Genomic DNA, 20,051 nt, shown 5'->3' with positions numbered 1-20,051 from the left:
GCCCGGCCCCATATACCAGGGGCGGCAGGTTCAAGCCCGGCCCCAGCCAAAACTGGAAAAAAAAAAAGAATGGAGTATAAATGTCATAACACAATAATTAAGTAAGTGAGGTGAAGACTATGTTAACCAGTTTGATGTAAGCATTCCAAATTATATGTAAAATCAGTACATTGTACCCCATAAATGCATTAATGTACACAGTAATGATTTAATAAAAAAATTAAGAAAAAAAATAAAGGATTGTTATATGGTAAGAAAAGATTATTCTAAATTTTACATAGAAAAGCAAACAAACTAGAATAGCTAAAATAATTCTGAAAAATAAGAATAAAAGTATGAGGAATCAGTCTACCTGATTTCAAGAATAATATAGCTACAGTAATCAAGAATGTGTAATATCAGTAGAGGATCAGACACATAAATCACTAGAACAAAATAGAGAACTCAGAATTAGACCCACACAAACATTCCTATCTTATTTTTAACCAAGGCATAAAAGCAATTTAGTGAAGGAAGTCTTTGCAGACAAATCATGCTAGAGTAAATGGACATCCACATGCAAAAACAAAAAAAGATCCTCAACCCAAGACATCATATACAAAAATGAACTCAAACAAAGTAAGTCATGGATTTACAAGTAAAACACAAAACTACATATTTTTGTTGGTTGGTTGGTTGGTTGGTTTTGGGACTGAGTCCCACTCTATTACCCTGGGTAGAGTGCCATAGCGTCACAGCTCACAGAACCTCAAACTCCTGGGTTCAAGCAATCCTCGTGCTTCAGCCTCCCAAGTAGCTGTTACTACAAGTGCCACCCACCCCCACCCCCACCCCCGCAACGCCCAGCTAATTTTTCTATTTTAGTAGAGCCAGGGTCTTGCTCTAGCTCGGGCTGGTCTAGAACTCCTGAGCTCAGGCAATCTGCCCTGTCTCAGCCTCCCAGAGAGATGAGATTACAGGCATCAGCCATTACAACAAAATCTTTTTTTTGTTTGTTTTAAAGAGAGACAGGGTTGGGCTCTGTCACCCAGGCTGGAGGATAGTGGCATAATCAAAGCTCACTGCAGCCTCTAACTCTGAGGCTTAAGTGAATCTCCTGACTCAGACTTCCAAACAGCTGGGGTGACAAATGTAAGCCACAGCACCTGGCAGCAAAACTACAAAATTTTAAGAAAAATACAAATAAAAAAGAGAGGAAGAAAACCCTCAGAAACTAGAGCTAATTAAATTTGAGTTCTTAGACTTGACACCAAAAGCATAATCCATAAAAAGGTGAAACTGATGATTTAGGCTTCAAAATTTAAAACATTTGCTCTGCCAACAATCCTATGAAGATGATGAAAACACAAGCTAAAGACAGAAACCACATGCAACCCATATATCTGACAAGAGTACTAGCATGTAGAGTATATAAAAAACTCTCAAAACTCAACAGTAAAAAAAATCTAATCAGAAAATGGGCAAACAATTTACCAAAAGAAACATAGAGATGGTAAATAAACACATAAAAAGATGTTCAACATTATTAGCTATCATAACATGAAAATTCAAATCACAAGGAGATCACTAAGCATCTACTTAAACAGCTTAAGCTGTTAAAAAAAATGACAATACTAAATGCTGGTGGGAACTGGATCATTCACATACTGCTGGTAGGAATGAAAATAATATAACCACTCTAGAAAACGACGTGGCAGTTTCTTCAAACAAACAAACAAAAACTGAACATGTAACTACCATACAACCAAACAACTGCATTAGCCGGACACTTATTATGGAGGGATAAAAACTTACACAAAAACATATACATGACTGTTTAAAGTGACTTTATTCAGAACAGCCCCAAATAGAAACCCAGGAGTCTGTCTTTCAACAGGTGAATGGTTAAAAACAAACTAAAAACAAACTAAACAAACAAACAAACTAAACAAACTAAAAACTATCTACATACCATGGAGTACTACTCAGTGGGGATAAAAAGATTCTTAATACACACACAACTTGCATGAATCTCCAGAGAATTACGCTTAGTGAAAAAAAGCCAATCTCAAAAGATTACCTACTATGCGACTCGACTTCTGTAAGATTCCTGAAATGACAAATCACAGAAATCAAGAATGCCTAAATGTCTGAAAGGCAGTGGGGGCAATATGAGGGATTACTGGGGTGATAGCAACATTCTGCATCTTGACCATACATGTGTGAACACCTTGATTGTGATATTATACTATCATTTTATAAGAAATTTCCACCAAAGGAACATAGGTAAAGTGCACATGGAATTACAAGTTGAGTACCCCTTAGCCAAAACACTATGTAGCCTGAGCAACAGTCTCTTAAAAAACAAAAACAAAAAAACACAGCCAGGCAAGGTGCCACACACTGTATTCCAGTTACTTGGGAAACTGAGGAAGGAGGATTACTTATGAGCCCAGAAATCTGAGGCTGTAGTGAGCTATGATCAGTCCATGCACTCTAGTCTAAGTGACAGAGCAAACTCCTATATCCAAAACAAAACAAAACAAACTAAAAAAAAATACGAAAATGACTTGGATCAGAAGTGCTTCAGATTTTGAATTTTTTCAGATTTTGGAGTATTAACATTGTACCAATTAAGCATCCCAAATCAGAAAATTCAAAATCTAAAATGCTCCAGTAAGCATTTCCTTTGAGTATCACACCAGAGCTTAAAAAACTCTCAGATCTTGGGGTATTTTAAAGTTTTGGTTTTGGATGTTCAACCTGTATTTCTGATAATTATATGTGATTCTACAATTTTCTCGAAAAAGTTTAGCAAAGGGTGGCACCTATGGCTCAAGGAGTAGGGCGCCAGCCCCATAGACCAGAGGTGGCGGGTTCAAACCTGGTCCCCGCCCCCCCCCAAAAAAAAAAGTTTAGCAAAAAAATTACAGAGCAGTACTGATTTAAAAAATAACAAATGAAAGCAGGTGAGTAGGGAATGCTTCTCCTCATGTTTTTATTCTGTGGGTGGGAGTGGGCTCCTTTGCAAAGGCTTCAAGCCTCAGTTACCAAGTTAGATTTTACTTTCAGTCTACACTCCTTAGCTGCTCTCATTTATCCTGAGGCTTCAATTACCATATGCCAATAACTGCCAAATTTGTATTTCAAGTTCATTCCTCCCTTATAAAGTCCAAACACATTTTATTTTTACATATAGACTTCAATCTAGGTATCTCACAAGCACTTCAAGCTCAACATACGCACATTTAAACATACCATCTTTTCCCTTACATCCCCCAAATCTGCTTCTCTTGGGGCTTTTCATGTTTGAGCAGGTGTCACTGCTATGGTCTGAATGTTTGTGTTCCCCCCAAATTCTTATGTTGAAATCCTAAATCCCAAGGGGACAGTCTTAGAAGGCAGCCTTTGGGAGGTGATTTGGTCATAGGAGTGGACCTTTCCCAAAAGAAATTAGTGCCCTTATAAAAGAGGCTCCACAGTGGCCTTGCCCTTCCCACTATGTGAGGACACAGTGAACAGGTGCCATCTATGAACCAGCAAGGGAGCCCTAAACAGATACTGTATCTGCCTTCATTCTGGACTTCCCAGCCTCTACAGTGTGAGAATAAATTTATTTCTGTTGTTGACGGGCTACCCAGTCCATGGCATTTTGTTACAGAAGACTGAATGAATCCAAGATATCACAATACCATCCAATGCACCCAGATGCTCAAGCTTGTATGTGGTTTATTCTGCCTCTCATTCATGTAGTCAATTACAAAATACCATTAATTCAAGTTGTTAAATACATGGTCAGTCTACTTTTTCCCATCCCCAGTGCTGTCACCCAGTTGAAGTACCTTTGTGACAGCCTCCTGGCTGATTTCTGAAGTCCCACTTAAGCCCTCTTCGAAAGCATTCCTCCTGTAGCAACCAGACTGATCTTTACAAAATGCAAATCCAAACACCTCACTCCCCAGCTTAAAACTTTTCAATGTACTTACCATAATCCTCACAAAAGCATACAAAGGCTCACAGAGTCTGGCTTCCATGCCACTCTTCATGCTCATCTCTAAAGCGCACAAAATCCCACAAAGTCTGGCTTCCATGCTCATTTCTAAACTCCAGCCATAATAATAGTTTTCTCCAAGGCACTCTGCTATTCTCCCTCCAGGGCCTCTAGACTTCCCTCCCACCACTCCTAGCCGTATCTACCTCACATCCACGTATCACATCTTGGCTTATCTATCCCCTCCTCTAAGGCCAGTTGTCCTGAACCCTCAGACTAACGTACTTGTTAAATAATGAAAGGGACACTCACACAACTTCAAATACAACTTGTTTAAAGTGTTATAATAAAAAATAAACAATTCTAAGATTCACGGAAAAATAATGTCTAAGATAAAAATCAATATACAGTCGGCTCACCTAATTTAAGGGCTACTCATCCGTAGATTGAGTCAAGCAAAGATTGACAACACTCCAAAAATAAAAAAAAATACAAACAAAAACACAGTATAGTAACTACACAGCATTTACATTGTATCAGATATTATAAATAATGTAGAGATGATTTAAAGTACATGAAAAGATGTAAGTTATATTCACATACATACTTGTTGTAGCATTTTACATCAGGGATGTGAGCATCAATGGATTTGGGTATCTACAGGGCCTCAGACCACTCCCCTCAGATAAGGAAGGGCAAGCATATTCTATTTCAATATATAAGACACACATACTGGGCATGGCGCGTTATTTACATTAACTTAGGCCTACTTGATTGTCACATGGCATCTGTTTTCCTTAGAGCTTTCTAAAATATACAGTAATAATTCCGGTAGGAAGCTTTGTCATACATAGTCTCTATGACTATTATTTATTATGAATACTTTAGCATAGTGCTTTTTTACAATTGTTTGGAGGCAACTTCAATATATACAAACTTTAAGAGGTTTTTAAGTTTACTGTGTGAAAAATAATATTTGTTTTGCCTTACAGTTTAGCCATACGACAATCTTTCTACAGTTTTATGCATGCTACCCTGTCTCTTCACAATAAATACAAAGAAAAAAATATAGGAAAATGATTATTAGAATGTGCCATGTAGGGCGGCGCCTGTGGCTTAGTGAATAGGGCACCAGCCCCATATACCAAGGGTGGTGGGTTCGAACCCGGCCCCGGCCAAACTGCAACAAAAAAATAGCCAGGCGTTGTAATGGGTGCCTGTAGTCCCAGCTACTCAGGAGGCTGAGGCAAGAGAATCGCCTAAGCCCAAGAGCTGGAGGTTGCTGTGAGCTGTGACGCCACGACTCTCTATCCAGGGCGACAAAGTGAGACTCTGTCTCTAGAAAGAAAAAAAAAAAAGAATGTGTCATGTAAAAAGTAATGTGTTTGAAGCTTCAGATAATGTGTCTATAGGCACTCTCTAAATAGTCATTTGGGGAGTTAGGATTTTAAATCTTTACATTTTAAAATTCTACAACAAAAAGTATTTGTAAGGGGAAGGGGTGGGAGGAATAGTAGGGGATAGTAGGGGGACCACACCTATGAAGCACATTGCAAGTACAAGTTGGATCTATCATGTGTAGAACACCAATGTCCTAATGCTATAACTGGGTAAATGAGGTGAAAGCTATGTTGATTAGTATGATGTAAGCACTCCAATTTGTACAAATAATCAACACATTGAAAATGGCATAAATGGGCGGCGCCTGTGGCTCAGTGAGTAGGGCGCCGGCCCCATATGCCGAGGGTGGCGGGTTCGGACCCAGCCCCGGCCAAACTGCAACAAAAAAATAGCCGGGCGTTGTGGCGGGCGCCTGTAGTCCCAGCTGCTCAGGAGGCTGAGGCAAGAGAATCGCGTAAGCCTGAGAGTTGGAGGTTGCTGTGAGCCGTGTGACGCCACGGCACTCTACCCGAGGGCGGTACAGTGAGACTCTGTCTCTACAAAAAAAAAAAAAAAGAAAATGGCATAAATGTCTTTATGATCTATGTACAAAAGACTTAATAAAAAAAATAAAATAAATAAAAATTTTTTATTCTGAATCTATATTTCCTAATTTCATGTTCTTCTCCCCCTCAACTTCCCATCTCTGGCTTTAAATTAATAATAACATGTATTATATGAAGTACTATTCTTCATATTCTACTAGTAATCATACTTTTATCTATTTGTCATATGTATGGTTCATATGTATATATACATGGTTCATTGTTCTATATATTCATTGAATCTCATTTCCTGCTAAAAACATCTGGTTAAAAGCATCATTATGAAACATAAAAATAATGAAAGATTATAGGAATGAATTTTAGGATGTGAGATAAGTGTAATAACCACGTAAAATTGTAACAAACACTGAATGATGTAAAAGATGTTACAAAATGTAAAACAGACATTTGGAAATAATGGGACAGAGGAAGCAAGAAATGTTCCAAAAGTGCAGCTATATTACTGTTGATGTTTCACCAGCCTTGGGTTTATTAAACCTGGGGTTTCCAAGCTGTGAAGGAGGACATACATTCAAACCTGTGTTAACCTAAAGGCTGAAGAAACAGCCTCGTCAAACTGACTATGTTTACTTACATAGCCTTTTTGTTTCAACAACTGCTAGAAAACCATCTTAAAATGTATTAAGGTATACTTTCTTGCTTTAGTAAGTACAGTACAGTGAACATAATTAAATCTCTTACTTTTTTGACTGCAGGACTTAACACATATTAGCATCGACCTTGTTGTGAGCATCAGTTCTCACTGGACCCTAACAAAGATGTGGACATTTAGGTTAGATGCATACGTATACACTGCCTCTGGGTTATTAATTTTTAGAAAATTCTTCTTTTTTTAAACTACAACTGTTCAAAATCAGTTTTTTAAAGGAGAGAAAAGAAGCATATTTTCCTATAAGTTAAAAGCAGGAAAAATAAACCCAGTTATCTGAGCTTTTACTACATCATGGGCGCTTTCCTAAAGTCATAAATATTCCTGAGAAATCTGTTCCATTTTCAACTGTTAAGACAATGAGTTGAAGGATAAAGCTTGGGGAGAAGAAAAGTAAATCTAATTCCTATGTGAAGAAGAAAATAGTATTGAAGAATGCAGTGTAACATCCAGGTATTTACCAATATATCTTATGCACAGAGGATGTTTTATGTACTATGTACTCTGGCGAAACACTACGATTACAGCAAATCTTCCCTGCCTATGTCTCTGTTTCTTCATCTGCAAAATTAGGGGACGAAATATTTATGTCTCCCCCTAATATACAAAAAGCTCCCCATGCTATGATTCAATAAGCACAGATTTTACCATCAACCGAGTGCCTGTGTCACAGTAAGAGTGACAGAGAGAAGGAGAGAGACAGAGAGGGCGAGCTCAGGAAGGAGAGAGATGGGGAGAATATCTAACTGTCCAAGGAACGCAAGGATATACAAATTACTAAGACAACTATTCTCTGCAGCTAACTTAAGAATGTTAACTAGTTATTTTACTCTTTTATTGCTTTGGGCAGAACACTAAATGAATAACAAATCAATGACTGGGTTCTATGTTAATATGCTGCAGGTTAAAACATTAAATATCCGGAAGAAGAAAGTAAGGAATCCATGGAGGCTTTTGTTTCCTTTCAGTTATCTATGAAGTCTTATCATAAATGACAAATTGTATCAGCACTGGTGGTTTCATACAAAGAGTACAAGAGCAAATTCCAGCCCCAACAGTAGTCAACTGTGTGATGTTGGACAAGTAACCCGCTCATCTGCATAGTATTTCCTTTTATTTTTGTCATTAATCAAGAATGTTACAACAGACACAAAACATTTATTTTAAAATAAAAATGTTACACCAATAGTTAATGTCATGGTTATAATGCATTTTAATTCTGGAAAAGCATTTGACCAACTATTGAACATAAACATTAAGACAGGTCATGTATAGTCAAATGGATTCTTAACTCTGAACAGCAAGTTTTGAGTAATGAATCAGAAGGACTACTGGAAAGATGGACTGAATTAACAAGAATAAATTTAACTGCGGATTCAAAAGAATGGCCCAGATCACTCTTTTAAATTACTGCTATATGCAGATAATAAACTTCTGGCATTCAGTATGGACATATCACTTTCCCTGTGTGAAAGAACTAACTAACTGGGTATTCCCCTTATGTTTCACAAGTATAAATGTAAATCTTGGCACTAAAGTGGGAAAAAAAAAATCTACAAGCATGAAGTAGGGAGACCGGATTTAAGGTCAGTTCACATGAAGAAGAACTAAGAGCCTGAGCTGACTCCAAGCTCCACATGAGTTAAGAGTGCGACAAAGCTGCCAAAAAAGCTATCGTAATCTTAGACACCAGTAACAGAAGTGTAGTCTCCAGAACAAAGGAGCTACACCTTTACTGTGTGCTCTGCGCCCTGCGCTGGGTCCCACACATCCCGAATGATAGGCTCGGTCACAAGGCACCTATGTAAGAATAATACTGACAAAGAAGGGCAATACCGGAAGGAGAATGACCGGAATGGCGAAAGACCTTGAAAACAAGTTCTGAAGACTAAAGTAACAAGGAGTAATTTACCTGGAAATTCGAAGTCTTGGGGGAAAGATCATATTAAATATCTAATGAGCTGCTGTGTGACACAGGAATTCAGACCTACAAGGACACATCCCAAAGCAGATATAAAAAGTATCTGAAACAGAATGAGCTTCTTCAGCACTGGGAATGCTTAGGTAAGGCAACTGTTGTCAACTCTGAATACACATTACAAACACCTGGGAATAGATTTAAACTATCAATGGCCATGCCCCACCCCCAACCAATTAAATGAGAATCTCTAGGGGAGGTATTAAAAGCTCCCCCTGGGTGTTCTAATATGCAGCTACACTTTAAAATGACCAGGACAGGCATACCTCAAAGACACTGTGTGAGTTGCAGTTGTCAAGTTTTATATGCACTGGGAAACCGAAAAGTTATCTTTACACTCAACTGTATTCTACTGAGTATCAACAGCATCATGCGTACCAAAAAAAAAAAAAAAGACACAGACCTTAATTTAAAGACACCCATTGCTAAAATATGCTAAAGATCATCTGACCTCTCAGCCAAGTTGTAAGCTTTTTGCTAGTGGATAGTTTGGCCTTGACATTGATGGCTGCTCATCAGAGCGGTGGTTGCTGAAAGTTGGGGTGATTACGGCAATTCCTTAAAATAAGACAGCAATGAAGTTTGCTGCATTGACTGACTCTTTCTTTCACAAATGATTTCTCTGTAGCAAGCAATGTTGTTTTATAGCATTTTACCTAGAGTAGAACTTCTTTCAAATTTGGCATCAATCCTCTCAAACCCTTTCACTGCTTTATCAACTAGGTTTATTTAAAATTGTAAATCCTTTGTTGGCATTTTAACAGTGTTCACAGAATCTTCACCAAGAGTAGATTCCATCTTAAGAAACCACTTTCTTTGCTCATTCATAAGAAGTAGCTCCTCATGTCTTCAAGTTTTAGCATGCGATTATAGCAATTCTGTCCCATCGCCACGCTCCACTTCTAATTCTAGTCCTGTTGCTATTTCCACATTTGCAGTTAATTCCTCTACTGAAGTTTCAAAACCCTCACAGATGAGGGGTTAGAATCAATTTCCTCCAAACTCCCATGATGTTTTGACCTCCTCTCATGAATCACCAATGTTCTTAATGGCATCTAGAATGGTGAATTTTTTCAGGAAGATTTTCAATTGAATTTACCCAGATCCATCAGAGGAAATCTTTGGCAGATACAACAACAGTAATACTTGAAAGTCAAAATTACTCCTTGATCCTTGTACTACAGAACGGATGTTGTGCTGGTAGGCAAGAGAACAATATTCATTTCTCTATATAACTCCATCAGAGTTCTAGGGTGACCAGGTACATTATCAACGAGCAGTAATATTTTAAAAGGAATCTTCTTTCAGAGCAACAGGTCTTAACGGGAGGCTTAAAGGATAGAGTAAACCATGCTGTAAACAGATGTGCTGGCATCTGGGCTTTGTTGTTCCATTTATAGATCACAAGCAGAATAGATTTGGCAAAATTCTTAAGGTTTTGAAAATGGTAAATGAGCATTTGCCTCGACTTAAAGTCATCAGTTGTATTAGCTCCTAACAAGAGAATCAGCCTGTTCTTTGAAGGTTTAAAGCCAGGAATTGACTTCTCTCTAGCTATAAAAATCCTAGATGGCATCTTCCAACAGAAGGCTGTTTCATCTACACTGAAAATCTGTTGTCTAGGGTAGCCACCTTTGTCCATGGTCTTAGCTAGATCTCCGGATAACTTGCTGCAGCTTCTACATCAGCACTTACTGCTTCACGTTGTACTTTGTATTACGGAGAAGGCTTCTTCCTTTCAATGAACCGACATCTTCCAGCTTCAGACATTTCTTTAGCAGCTTTCTCATCTCTCTCTGCCCTCATACAAAATTGAAGAGAGTTAGGCAGACTAGCTCTGAATTAGGCTTTGGCTCAAGGGAATGTTGTGGCTGGCTGGATCTTCGATCTTGTAGACTGAAATTTTCTTCCTATCCGCCCTAAGGCTGTTTTGCTTTCTTATCATTCATGTGTTCACTGTAGTGCACTTTTAATTTCCTTGAAGAATTTTTCTTTTTGGCTTGGCGCCTGTATCACAGTGATTATGGCGCCAGCCACATACACCAAAGTTGGCGGGTTAGAACCCAGGCGGGGCCAGCTAAAACAACATCAACTGCAACAAAAAAATAGCCAGGTGTTGTGGCAGGTACCTGTAGTCCCAGCTACTTGGGAGGCTGAGGTAGGAGAGTCGCTTAAACCCAAGAGTTTGAGGTTGCTGTGAGCTGTGATGCCACAGCAATCTACCAAGGGCAACATACTGGGGATTCTGTCTCAAAATAATAATAATGATAATAATAATAGAACTTTTCCTTTGCATTCACAACTTGGCTTATTTTGAGGGGCACAAGAGGTCTTAGCTATTGTGTCATCTGGCTTTCAATATGCCTTCCTCACTAAGCTAATCATTTCTACTTTTGATTTAAAGTGAGAGATGTGTGACTTTTCCTTTCACTTGTATACTTAGAGGCTATTACAAGGTTAATTGATCTAATTTCAATATTGTTGTGTCATAGAGAATAGGGAGGCCCGAGAAGTGTAAGAGAAAAGAGAGAGTAACTGAGCAGTGAACTACCAGACACACACAGCATTCACTGATTACATTCTCTCGCCTCTATGGGCCTAGTTAGTGGCCGTCCAAAACAACTATAATGGTACATCAAGATCATCAGTTACAGGTCACCACAACTGATATAATCATAATTTGAAAATTTTTGAAATAATTGCAAGAATTGCAAAATCAAAAATAGAGACACGAACCATGCATGAGCTGTTGGAAAAAGGACACCAACTGACTTGCTTGATGCAATGTTGCCACAAACATTCAGTTTGTGAAAAACACAGTATCCGTGAAGCTCAATCAAGCAAGGTATGTCTATACAATCAAGGTGGCCACCTGTCTGTATGAGGTGTAGGGGGGATTTCTCCTAAGAAGCCTGCATTTATTTAACCAGATCTTTTCTGCTCTAGAAACTTTCATATTTTTAACTTATAAAACCCAACAGTATCCTCTATAATCATAAATATTAATTTATGCTCTGCATATATTTAAGAAATGAAGTTTAAATGGTGCACTCTCTAAAAGGGAAAAAATTAGGTGGAGTTATAATAGCTAGCATATTGTAGTCACAAATAAGAGGTTTCAAAGATGTAAGCACTATTGTCTTGGTGGAAAGCAACAGTACCAGCAACTTCATATGTAAATAAGCAACTAATTCCAAAATTTTATAAAATAAATTTAAAACATACTAACATTCAAGAGTTCTCCAGTTTCTTCCATGATAAAATAGTTAAAATCAAGTAACTGCCACTAGTACTTTATCCAGTGTATGTGACAAAGTGTTAAGATTTTATTACTTTTAACATTTTCTAAAACTTTCTGTAACAGAATAGCTTGAATTTTTAGTAATGAATATACAGTTCTCTGTGCTTCCTTAGGCATTGGTTATATTCTTGGTCTTAATCCTTTTCTCTGATTACTGAATAAAAACACTTACACAGCTTTCTTAATCTCCTTTGAAAAGATACATCCATGTGTGTTCAAAGTCTTTTGGCTGTAATGCAGGTCAGGCATCAACAGTAGTGGCTTATGCATCTAACTTTTAGTGGCCCCTCCAGATTTTTCCACTTAGATGTAACACACCCTTTACACTTTAAAACTTTCACTTTAGATTACGCTAAAACATCATCCATTTCCTTTTACTTTTGCCATCAGCACAAAAAGGTCCTAATGAATCTGAAGCTTCTTCTAGGCTACTTGAAGTTTCTCTCATTAATCTTTGTCGTGTGGTTCATTAATAATGAGAGAGGTATTAAAGACCATCATCTTGTTTACAGACAACCACCACCAAAAGAGCCTGGAATAGCCCTGTGGATTTGACTAGACATTCTCAGGCTAAACGAGTATTTCAGGAGTCCTGATGTGCACAGGAAGCACACATTTAACCTCTTTTAAACCAGTAAGCTGGTTAACTGTACTAAGTTTCCAGCAAGGATCACCCTTTCCACAACAAAACACTAGAAAGCATTATGACCTCACAGCCATCTGAGCAGCGGCTGCCGGGCAGTCTGCTCCAGAGCCAAGAGTCACCTTTCCATGTTTTGAGCACATACCGCTTACAGAAATGTTTTCAGTGCGGCAGTCTGCAGAGCTGGTTCTAACACCGGCACGATGTGACAACATTCAGGATGATTTTGCTTTTTCAGCCTGCCTTTTCTTTTTTTTTTAATTCTTTCCTCCCCTTGCCACCTACTAAAGAACACTAAAGCAACAATACTTCCAACAAAACCTGCCTCAGATTTGTGAATACATAACGCTTTCGCAGACCAGCTTCATAGGAGAACAGCTTTCACGAGAAGCAGGAAGCTGATCTGAGCAGCAGAGAGCAGGGATGGGGCGGAGCAGAAAGGAACTGAGCTGGGGTGAGCTAAGCACATACAGTCCTGGCTGCTTCTAGTTACTTATTGACAATTTCATCTAATAGCACAGATTTTTAAATAGAGTGAGCATCCATCCTGCTGTATCTTTTCTTTCTTTTACGAATCTCTGTCAATCTGGTAAACTATTATACCAGGGGAAAGTAAGGCCTTACAGCCTCGAAGAGCCCAGTGGCAGGGAAATGATGTAAGCTTCCCACCTCCCACGAGCACCAGCCACTACTCTACTCTGACCTGTTAATATCCCCTCCCTTCCCGGGGGCCACTGCCCTGGGGCCAGTGGGCCCCAGGCTCTGCCTAGCTCTGTAGCAGAAAGTATTTGCCAGTGGGTAAGGAGTATTATTTTTGAGAAAGTCTTCAATGAGAAACTAAATGCCCATCCATCTAAAACATAATGCTGAATCACCAAAAGCTTGTTTGTCCCAGGATAAATAATACTAAATAGGATTGAGGTGAGGAGCGCATTTTAGCAAAAGGCAGCAAAAAGTGTGATACAGCAAGTAGTCTAATATTGGGAGTTAAGAGAAACAGGTTTTACTTTTTTGCTGCCATCTTTGTGACCTTGGACAATTAGCTTAACATCTCTGGTTTCATTTTCTTTAAAAGAAAAGAGTTAATATAAATCGTATCTGGGGTCTTTAATTGTAATTTTATCCCCCAAAATGAGCCAGGAGTCAAAAAGTATTCTCACGTGGCCAATTATTTGTTGTTTACTCAGAATTGCATGTAATTCCTCATATTAAGCTATTTTAGATGTGCTCTGCCAAAATACCATTAAATGTGAGTAAAACCACCACAAGATAAACAGGGAGGAAAGTTACAAGCAGCTTAAATGTTATTCCTGATCTGGAGAACGTATAGAGAATTAGAATAGGAAAAGACTCTTGCTCAGGAAAAGACATTAGATGCACAGATGCAATCAAAACCTACACAGCATAAACTATTTACCTTAGCCAGCGGTATTCTAAGTTCAGAGGACAAATAAACATATTGGAAATTTTTGAAAAAGAATTTAATTAACACCCCATAGTACAGGCTTTTAGTGTAACAGTCTTCAATCAAAGCTAAGTACGCAAACTCCTGGAAGTACACGACTTTCCAAAGGGTATCCAAGCACATAGATAATAAATCAATTTCCAGATCAACTTTTCTAAGTACCTTTCCTAAAACTGACTTCCTGAGAAGGCTCCTGGAGAGTAGCTTAACCTTCCCTACCTTCCCCTTCTCAATCTCCCCATCTCTCACTTTATAGCTCACCCATCAAAATCTCACTCTGGGACATTGCTTGGGGTAGGAAGGAAAAAAAAACCTCTGTGCAGTACACAAGGGGACAATTAGAAATACTCTTGGTGAAAAGTGAATGGCCGTAATTAATCACTCTTCTTCTGCAATTCAGGTGACTTCGCCAATTCTTTGCTTAGAATAAAATTGGAGAAGGACCTAATTGAATTGTCAGCTGATAAATCATTAAAGATAGTTTTAAATGATAAATCACTGTGATTTTGAATATAATCCAGAAGGAGTTCAAAGAAATGAGTGACACTGCTATATAAAGTCTCCCTCTCTTCAACTTATTTACGTCAACAAAATTTCACAGTGCATGTATCAAAAAATAAATAATATGCTAAAGTCTTTCTTCAATGAATAGCATTCACCTACTAATTATGAACTAATTATAAGAAAAACACCAACAATGCATTAACATACATTTCTAATAAAATATCTTTATCTCCAATATTATTTATGAAAATTTGGAATTGAGGCATGTTATTTTGATTAACAGTATATTAATCATCACCCTAATGATAACCTTTTAAAAAATAACTTAGAACCATATGGTCACTGAAAATTAATTTTTTATCACAGAAATATGATAGGGTGATCAATGCTAGATTTTTAAATATAATAATACATAAATAAAATTTGGTGGGAAAAGTATAATAAAGTAAGACTTCATGGAAAAAAAACACTAAAATTTCAGATTGCTAAACTGTAAATGGACAATGGAACACCTTCCATTATAAAGCCATCGCAATTGATTAACATAAATGTATTTTAAAAGGCTACAGCAAATTTATTTTAAAAAGTCAGTATTTATAAGAAGTGACAATTATATCACTAGCAAATGATTTAAACTTATGATGGAAAATTTAAATGTCAATGAAGAAATACATGAGGAAATCCACAGTTTTCAAAATTCTTTTACTGCAACAAAATAGTTTAAAGCTCACTACATTGGTTTACCTTGTATTTCAAAACATAAAACACCTTTTAAATGTTACTACAGAGCAAAACAAAAACAAAAAGAAGAAAACAGCATTCTAGAACCTTAAGAAATGAATTACTTTGATCAACTAAGTTCTCCTGATATCTATGGTTATATTCTTTGAGTACTAGTTTTGTTTTCTAATTTTTAGCTATTCTATATGAAAATCTTTTCAATATGGGGAACACTCTCCTATCTTCTTAAACAGATCACATCAACATGATTTAATCTTTATTAGCCTTTCTAGGCAATTATTAGTAGCACCATCCCGCTGGGCACTCAATCATAATGCCCCAAGACAGCCAGGTTCCTCCTGGTTGACTATCTGCATTTCCACCAGTCAACTGACAGGGTGTCGAATCTCATGAGCCAAGTTCAATTTCTGACCCAGCCTATCAGCTGCCAGCCTAGGAGAAAGGCACTGGAGACTCTCTGAGCTCCAACTTCCTTCACTTTAAAAAGTTGTTAATAATCTCACCTTCTTAAACTATCTCACAAAACTGACATGAACTTACTATATTCGGGGTTTGTTTTGAAGTACTCCTCCCTCACTGCTGCCTCCGTTTTTAATTGGTTAGTCTTGAAAATCAGCCAAAAAGTTAATTAGGTCTATTTATTTAATACTAACAAAAATGGTTTAAATATAGAACGAGTGTGTCATCTATAAAACACAGCTGACCCTTGAACATGAGTTTGAACTGTGTGGTTTCAAAATATATTGGAGATTTGCAACAGTTTGAGACAACTCACAGACCAAATGTGTAGCCTATAAAACTATTAAAAAAAATTTTTTTTTGACCAACCTAAGCTAAAGCTAGACTCTGTCTAAAAATACAAAAATTAGCCAGTGAGGTGATGAGTGCCTAAAGCATCAGCTACTGGTGAGGCTGAGGCAGGAGGATTGCTTGAGGTCAGGTGTTTGAGGTTGCTGTGAGCTATGATGACACCACTGCACTATACCCAGGCACCAGAGTGACAAAGTCTCAGAAGAGAAAAAGAAATATTGAAAAAAATAAGAAAAAGTTAAGTATGTCATGAATGTATAAAATACATGTAGATACTAGTCTATGCATTAATCAATTATTTATGTTATTGGTAAGGCTTCCAGTCAACAGTAGACTATCAGCAGTTAAGTTTTGAGGGAGTCAAAAGTCATATTCAGTTTTTAACTGCACAGAAGTCAATGTCCCAAATGCCCATGTTCTTCGAGAATTGGCTGTATATCAAATTTGTGACATTTGCTTCCAGAAGCCATGTGGATTCTGGATCACTGATAGTGATTGGTGAGTAATGTACAGAAAGATTTAACTAGATTATGTTCCATTCAAAACCTCAATTAAGTCTGACATAACAAAAGATTCATAGAAAGGACAGGCCTAACATATCTTTAAGTTGTGATCCTCATTTATTTTAACATTAAAACATCCTTCTCCCAGCTACTCACACAGGTCTGTATTACTTTTATTAATTTTCTGCTGACTGAATGTTTTTGATTATGGTATTTGATAATCCAAAGCTTCAGTTTCCAAGCTCCTGGTTCACTTAGTGCCTTGAAACCGCAAATTCATTCCCAGAAGCACAAAACAAAATTTTCACTTTCATAAAGTAGCAAATAGCCAGGCACGGTGGTGGTTAACACCTGTAATCCCAGTGCTCTGGGGGGCCGAGGTGGGTGGATTGCTTCAGGTCACCAGTTCGAGACATAGCCTGAGCAAGAGTGAGACCCCATCTCTAAAAAATAGCCAAGCACTGTGTCAGGCCTGTAGTCCCAACTACTTGGGAGGCTGAGGCAAGAGAATCGCTTGAGCCCAAGAGTTTGAGGTTGCTCTGAGCTATAACACCACGGCACTCTACTGGGGGCAAAAAAAGTGAGACTGTCTCAAAAAAAAAGTAGCAAATAAAATTCAAATAACATGAGAAAAGAGATAAAATTCTTAAAGGGTACATCATATTACCTACGAGGTATTCTATTTAAAATGCCTATGTGGTAAGCTATGCACATTATTCTCTTCCATGAATTATATGTTACTATTACTATATATGCTCACTTGATCCTCTATACAACTCTATTATTGTTTCCAAGTTATTAATTATGAATCTGAGCCTCAAATGTACTGACGTGACTTGCTCAAGATCACAAAGGCTGCAAATGAAAGTTAGAACTAGAACTGAAGCCTCCAGAAGAATGGCCCAGTCAAGTTCACTAGCAAGTATGCTTCCCCACTGAAGCAACTGTCACAGCAAACAAAGACCACAGCAAGCAGAAGCAGCAGCAGTCTTCCCACTCTGTTCGGCGACTCCTACGGGACACCATGTTTCAGTCTAAATGGCAGATATTCCGGAGTTACACAGAACCAGGTCTAAATCCATAGGATGTAACTGTGGGCAAGTTATTTAACTTTTCTAAGTCTCAATTCCCTCATCTATAAAAGATAGTAACAGCATTTATAGGTATCAAAAGGGACAGTATCCTTAGCACATGCCATTTATAAACTTGAATTTACTAAATAATAACTAATGTTTTCTAAGCTATTATATGACATGTCTTAATTCTTATAATTTTCTCCAACAATCCTATGTGATAGGTACCGTTATTTTCATTCCTGCTTTACTACTAAGAAATGAGTCTGTCCAGGAGAGGTCTGCCTAGGGTCAGTGCAGAAGAGAAAGCTGACACTGAGGCTAAGCAGTCTGACTCTGGTGCTCAAAATCAGAACTGCTGCCTCTCTAGAAATGATAATAATTACAGCACTACCTTTATTCTCACCACCACCATCATCATCTCCATTGCCATCATCAGCCTTCTTTCTAGTTAGCCTACAGGGCCTGAGTCTATGAAACACCCCCAATGATGTGACAGAAAGAGCTGAGAACTTGACTAAGTGAGACTGACCAGGAGCAAGGGCTTCTGGGAAGGAGTCAAGAAGGAACCTGGTCCCTGGAAGAAAATGATGTGCAGCAGAAGGGAGAAATAAAATGAAGGCCTAAAACTGGGAACATGAAAAAATATCAGTTACTAAATAAGTTGGAAAAAAAGGGAAACACTTCGAAAAAGACAAACTTAAGTTTATAAAATTTTATCGGATGCCTAAAAGAAGAAAAAACATGGGAAAAATCTGGCCTGTGATACAACTTGTCAATTTAATAACTGCTATCTGACCCTGGGAGGCACAATGAAAAGCATTTGCCTCTAAAAGTATCAGAGCCCCAGGAATCCTCCCTCCCAACTACTGAAGTGCAATTCTGTCCCTTTGGAAAATCTTAAATCATATGCTCATACAATGTTATTTCTTGGGCTTTTTTAATAACTGTGTTTTGGGCTTTTAATCTTCATTATTTTCCTCTACAGCTTTTGTCTAAAACTAAAGCCTATTTTTTCCACTTAAAGGGATTAAAGGAAATCATAGTTTGCTGGTTTCCCTCAGGCAGTTAGGCTGCATCCCATGAGTTCCCAAATTCTCTGCATACACCACCATTAGAGTGCTGATGACTCCCATTTGTGACTACAGATCTGGTTTCCCCCTTACACTGTATGATCCCACAGAGGAGGGCTCATGTTTTGTTCATCTTTACAACCCAGCACCTACTACAAGTGTTGCTCTCAATAAATGTAGGAAGAAAGATTATTTCAAAGTTTTTAAGTCTGTTTTTTTTAATCTTTCAAGGTTTCCTTTGCCAGTGAATTTACTACAGAATTCTATCTCCTTAGTAATAATCTTAATAATCCTCAATATTGATTAGGATTTAGTGGATTAAAATCTTAATCAATGGGACTTGGTTGGGAAAATAAAAAGGAACTCCCCCCCCTCTTGGGTTGATGTTTCAGTATCTGCTTTGATGAACATATCCCCAGTATTCAGTTTTCAGACAAAAGAAATATGCCTTAGGGTCATGACCACTTAAAATTTATTAACTAGCTCAAGGGGTTTTGTTTATCCCACAATATCTAGCAAAGTGTCTAGCACAAGGTCAATGTCAGGTAAACACTTTTATATTGGTTGATTAATTGACTGCTGCTATTAGAACTGCTCCAGGACAAAGGCAGGCAATCCTTGAACTATCCACAAGGGTGTTAAAGCAGTTAACGAAACACCAGTAAGTCTTAAAGATCAGATAATTAACTTTTTAGAATTGTAAGGTTATGGTTATATCCATAGTCAGAGACAACTTAAAAATCCTAAAATCCTTTACGGACAATCTAGGTCCCTAAAAAAAAAAAAATCATACTTTTATTTTTTATATGGGGTCCCTGAAACACATAGGGCTGAAAAAACTTTGACTTTGATCTTAAAAACAAAAAATGCCCCCCTTTATCTTAAAAACAAAACAAACAAACAAAAAAAAAACCCCACTATCTCATAAGCAAGGTGGTATAATGTAACAGAAACTGTTGGCCCTTAAGGTAGATGTGTGAAGGAGAGAGGTGTAGGATGCTCCTGAAACCTCCCAAACCCAATTATTATCCTGATAAATCTAAACATACCTATTTGATAAAATTACCTCAGGGTTCCTAAAAATTACATGTGCCCCTTCTGTCAATAAAACCTGAGCTGCTGGGTGGCGCCTGTGGCTCTGTGAGTAGGGCGCCGGCCCCATTTACTGAGGGTGGTGGGTTCAAACCCGACCCTGGCCAAACTGCAACAACAACAACAACAACAAAAATAGTCGGGCGTTGTGGTGGGTGCCTGTAGTCCCAGCTTCTTGGGAGGCTGAGGCAAGAGAATCGCCCGAGCCCACAAGCCAGAGGTTGCTGTGAGCTATGATGCCAC

General features: G+C 38.0%; 2 protein-coding genes across 8 annotated transcripts in view; both read right to left on the bottom strand.

Moving 5' to 3' along the window:
* The window catches only part of BBX (BBX high mobility group box domain containing), a 292,104-nt gene that overhangs the window by 199,455 nt on the left and 72,598 nt on the right, over positions 1–20,051 (bottom strand). The window lies entirely within an intron of this gene.
* Positions 18,195–20,051, bottom strand: part of LOC128567434 (uncharacterized) — a 76,136-nt gene continuing 74,279 nt past the window's right edge. Inside the window, exon 3 of the mRNA XM_053564622.1 lies at positions 18,195–18,272. Coding sequence (XP_053420597.1) covers positions 18,202–18,272 — 71 coding nt within the window. The 3' untranslated portion in view covers positions 18,195–18,201. The remainder of the gene's footprint in view (positions 18,273–20,051) is intronic.

This window comes from Nycticebus coucang, chromosome 16, assembly GCF_027406575.1.
Source record: "Nycticebus coucang isolate mNycCou1 chromosome 16, mNycCou1.pri, whole genome shotgun sequence".
NCBI classification, from domain to species: domain Eukaryota; kingdom Metazoa; phylum Chordata; class Mammalia; order Primates; family Lorisidae; genus Nycticebus; species Nycticebus coucang.
This window is presented reverse-complemented; position numbering and strand designations above follow the sequence as displayed.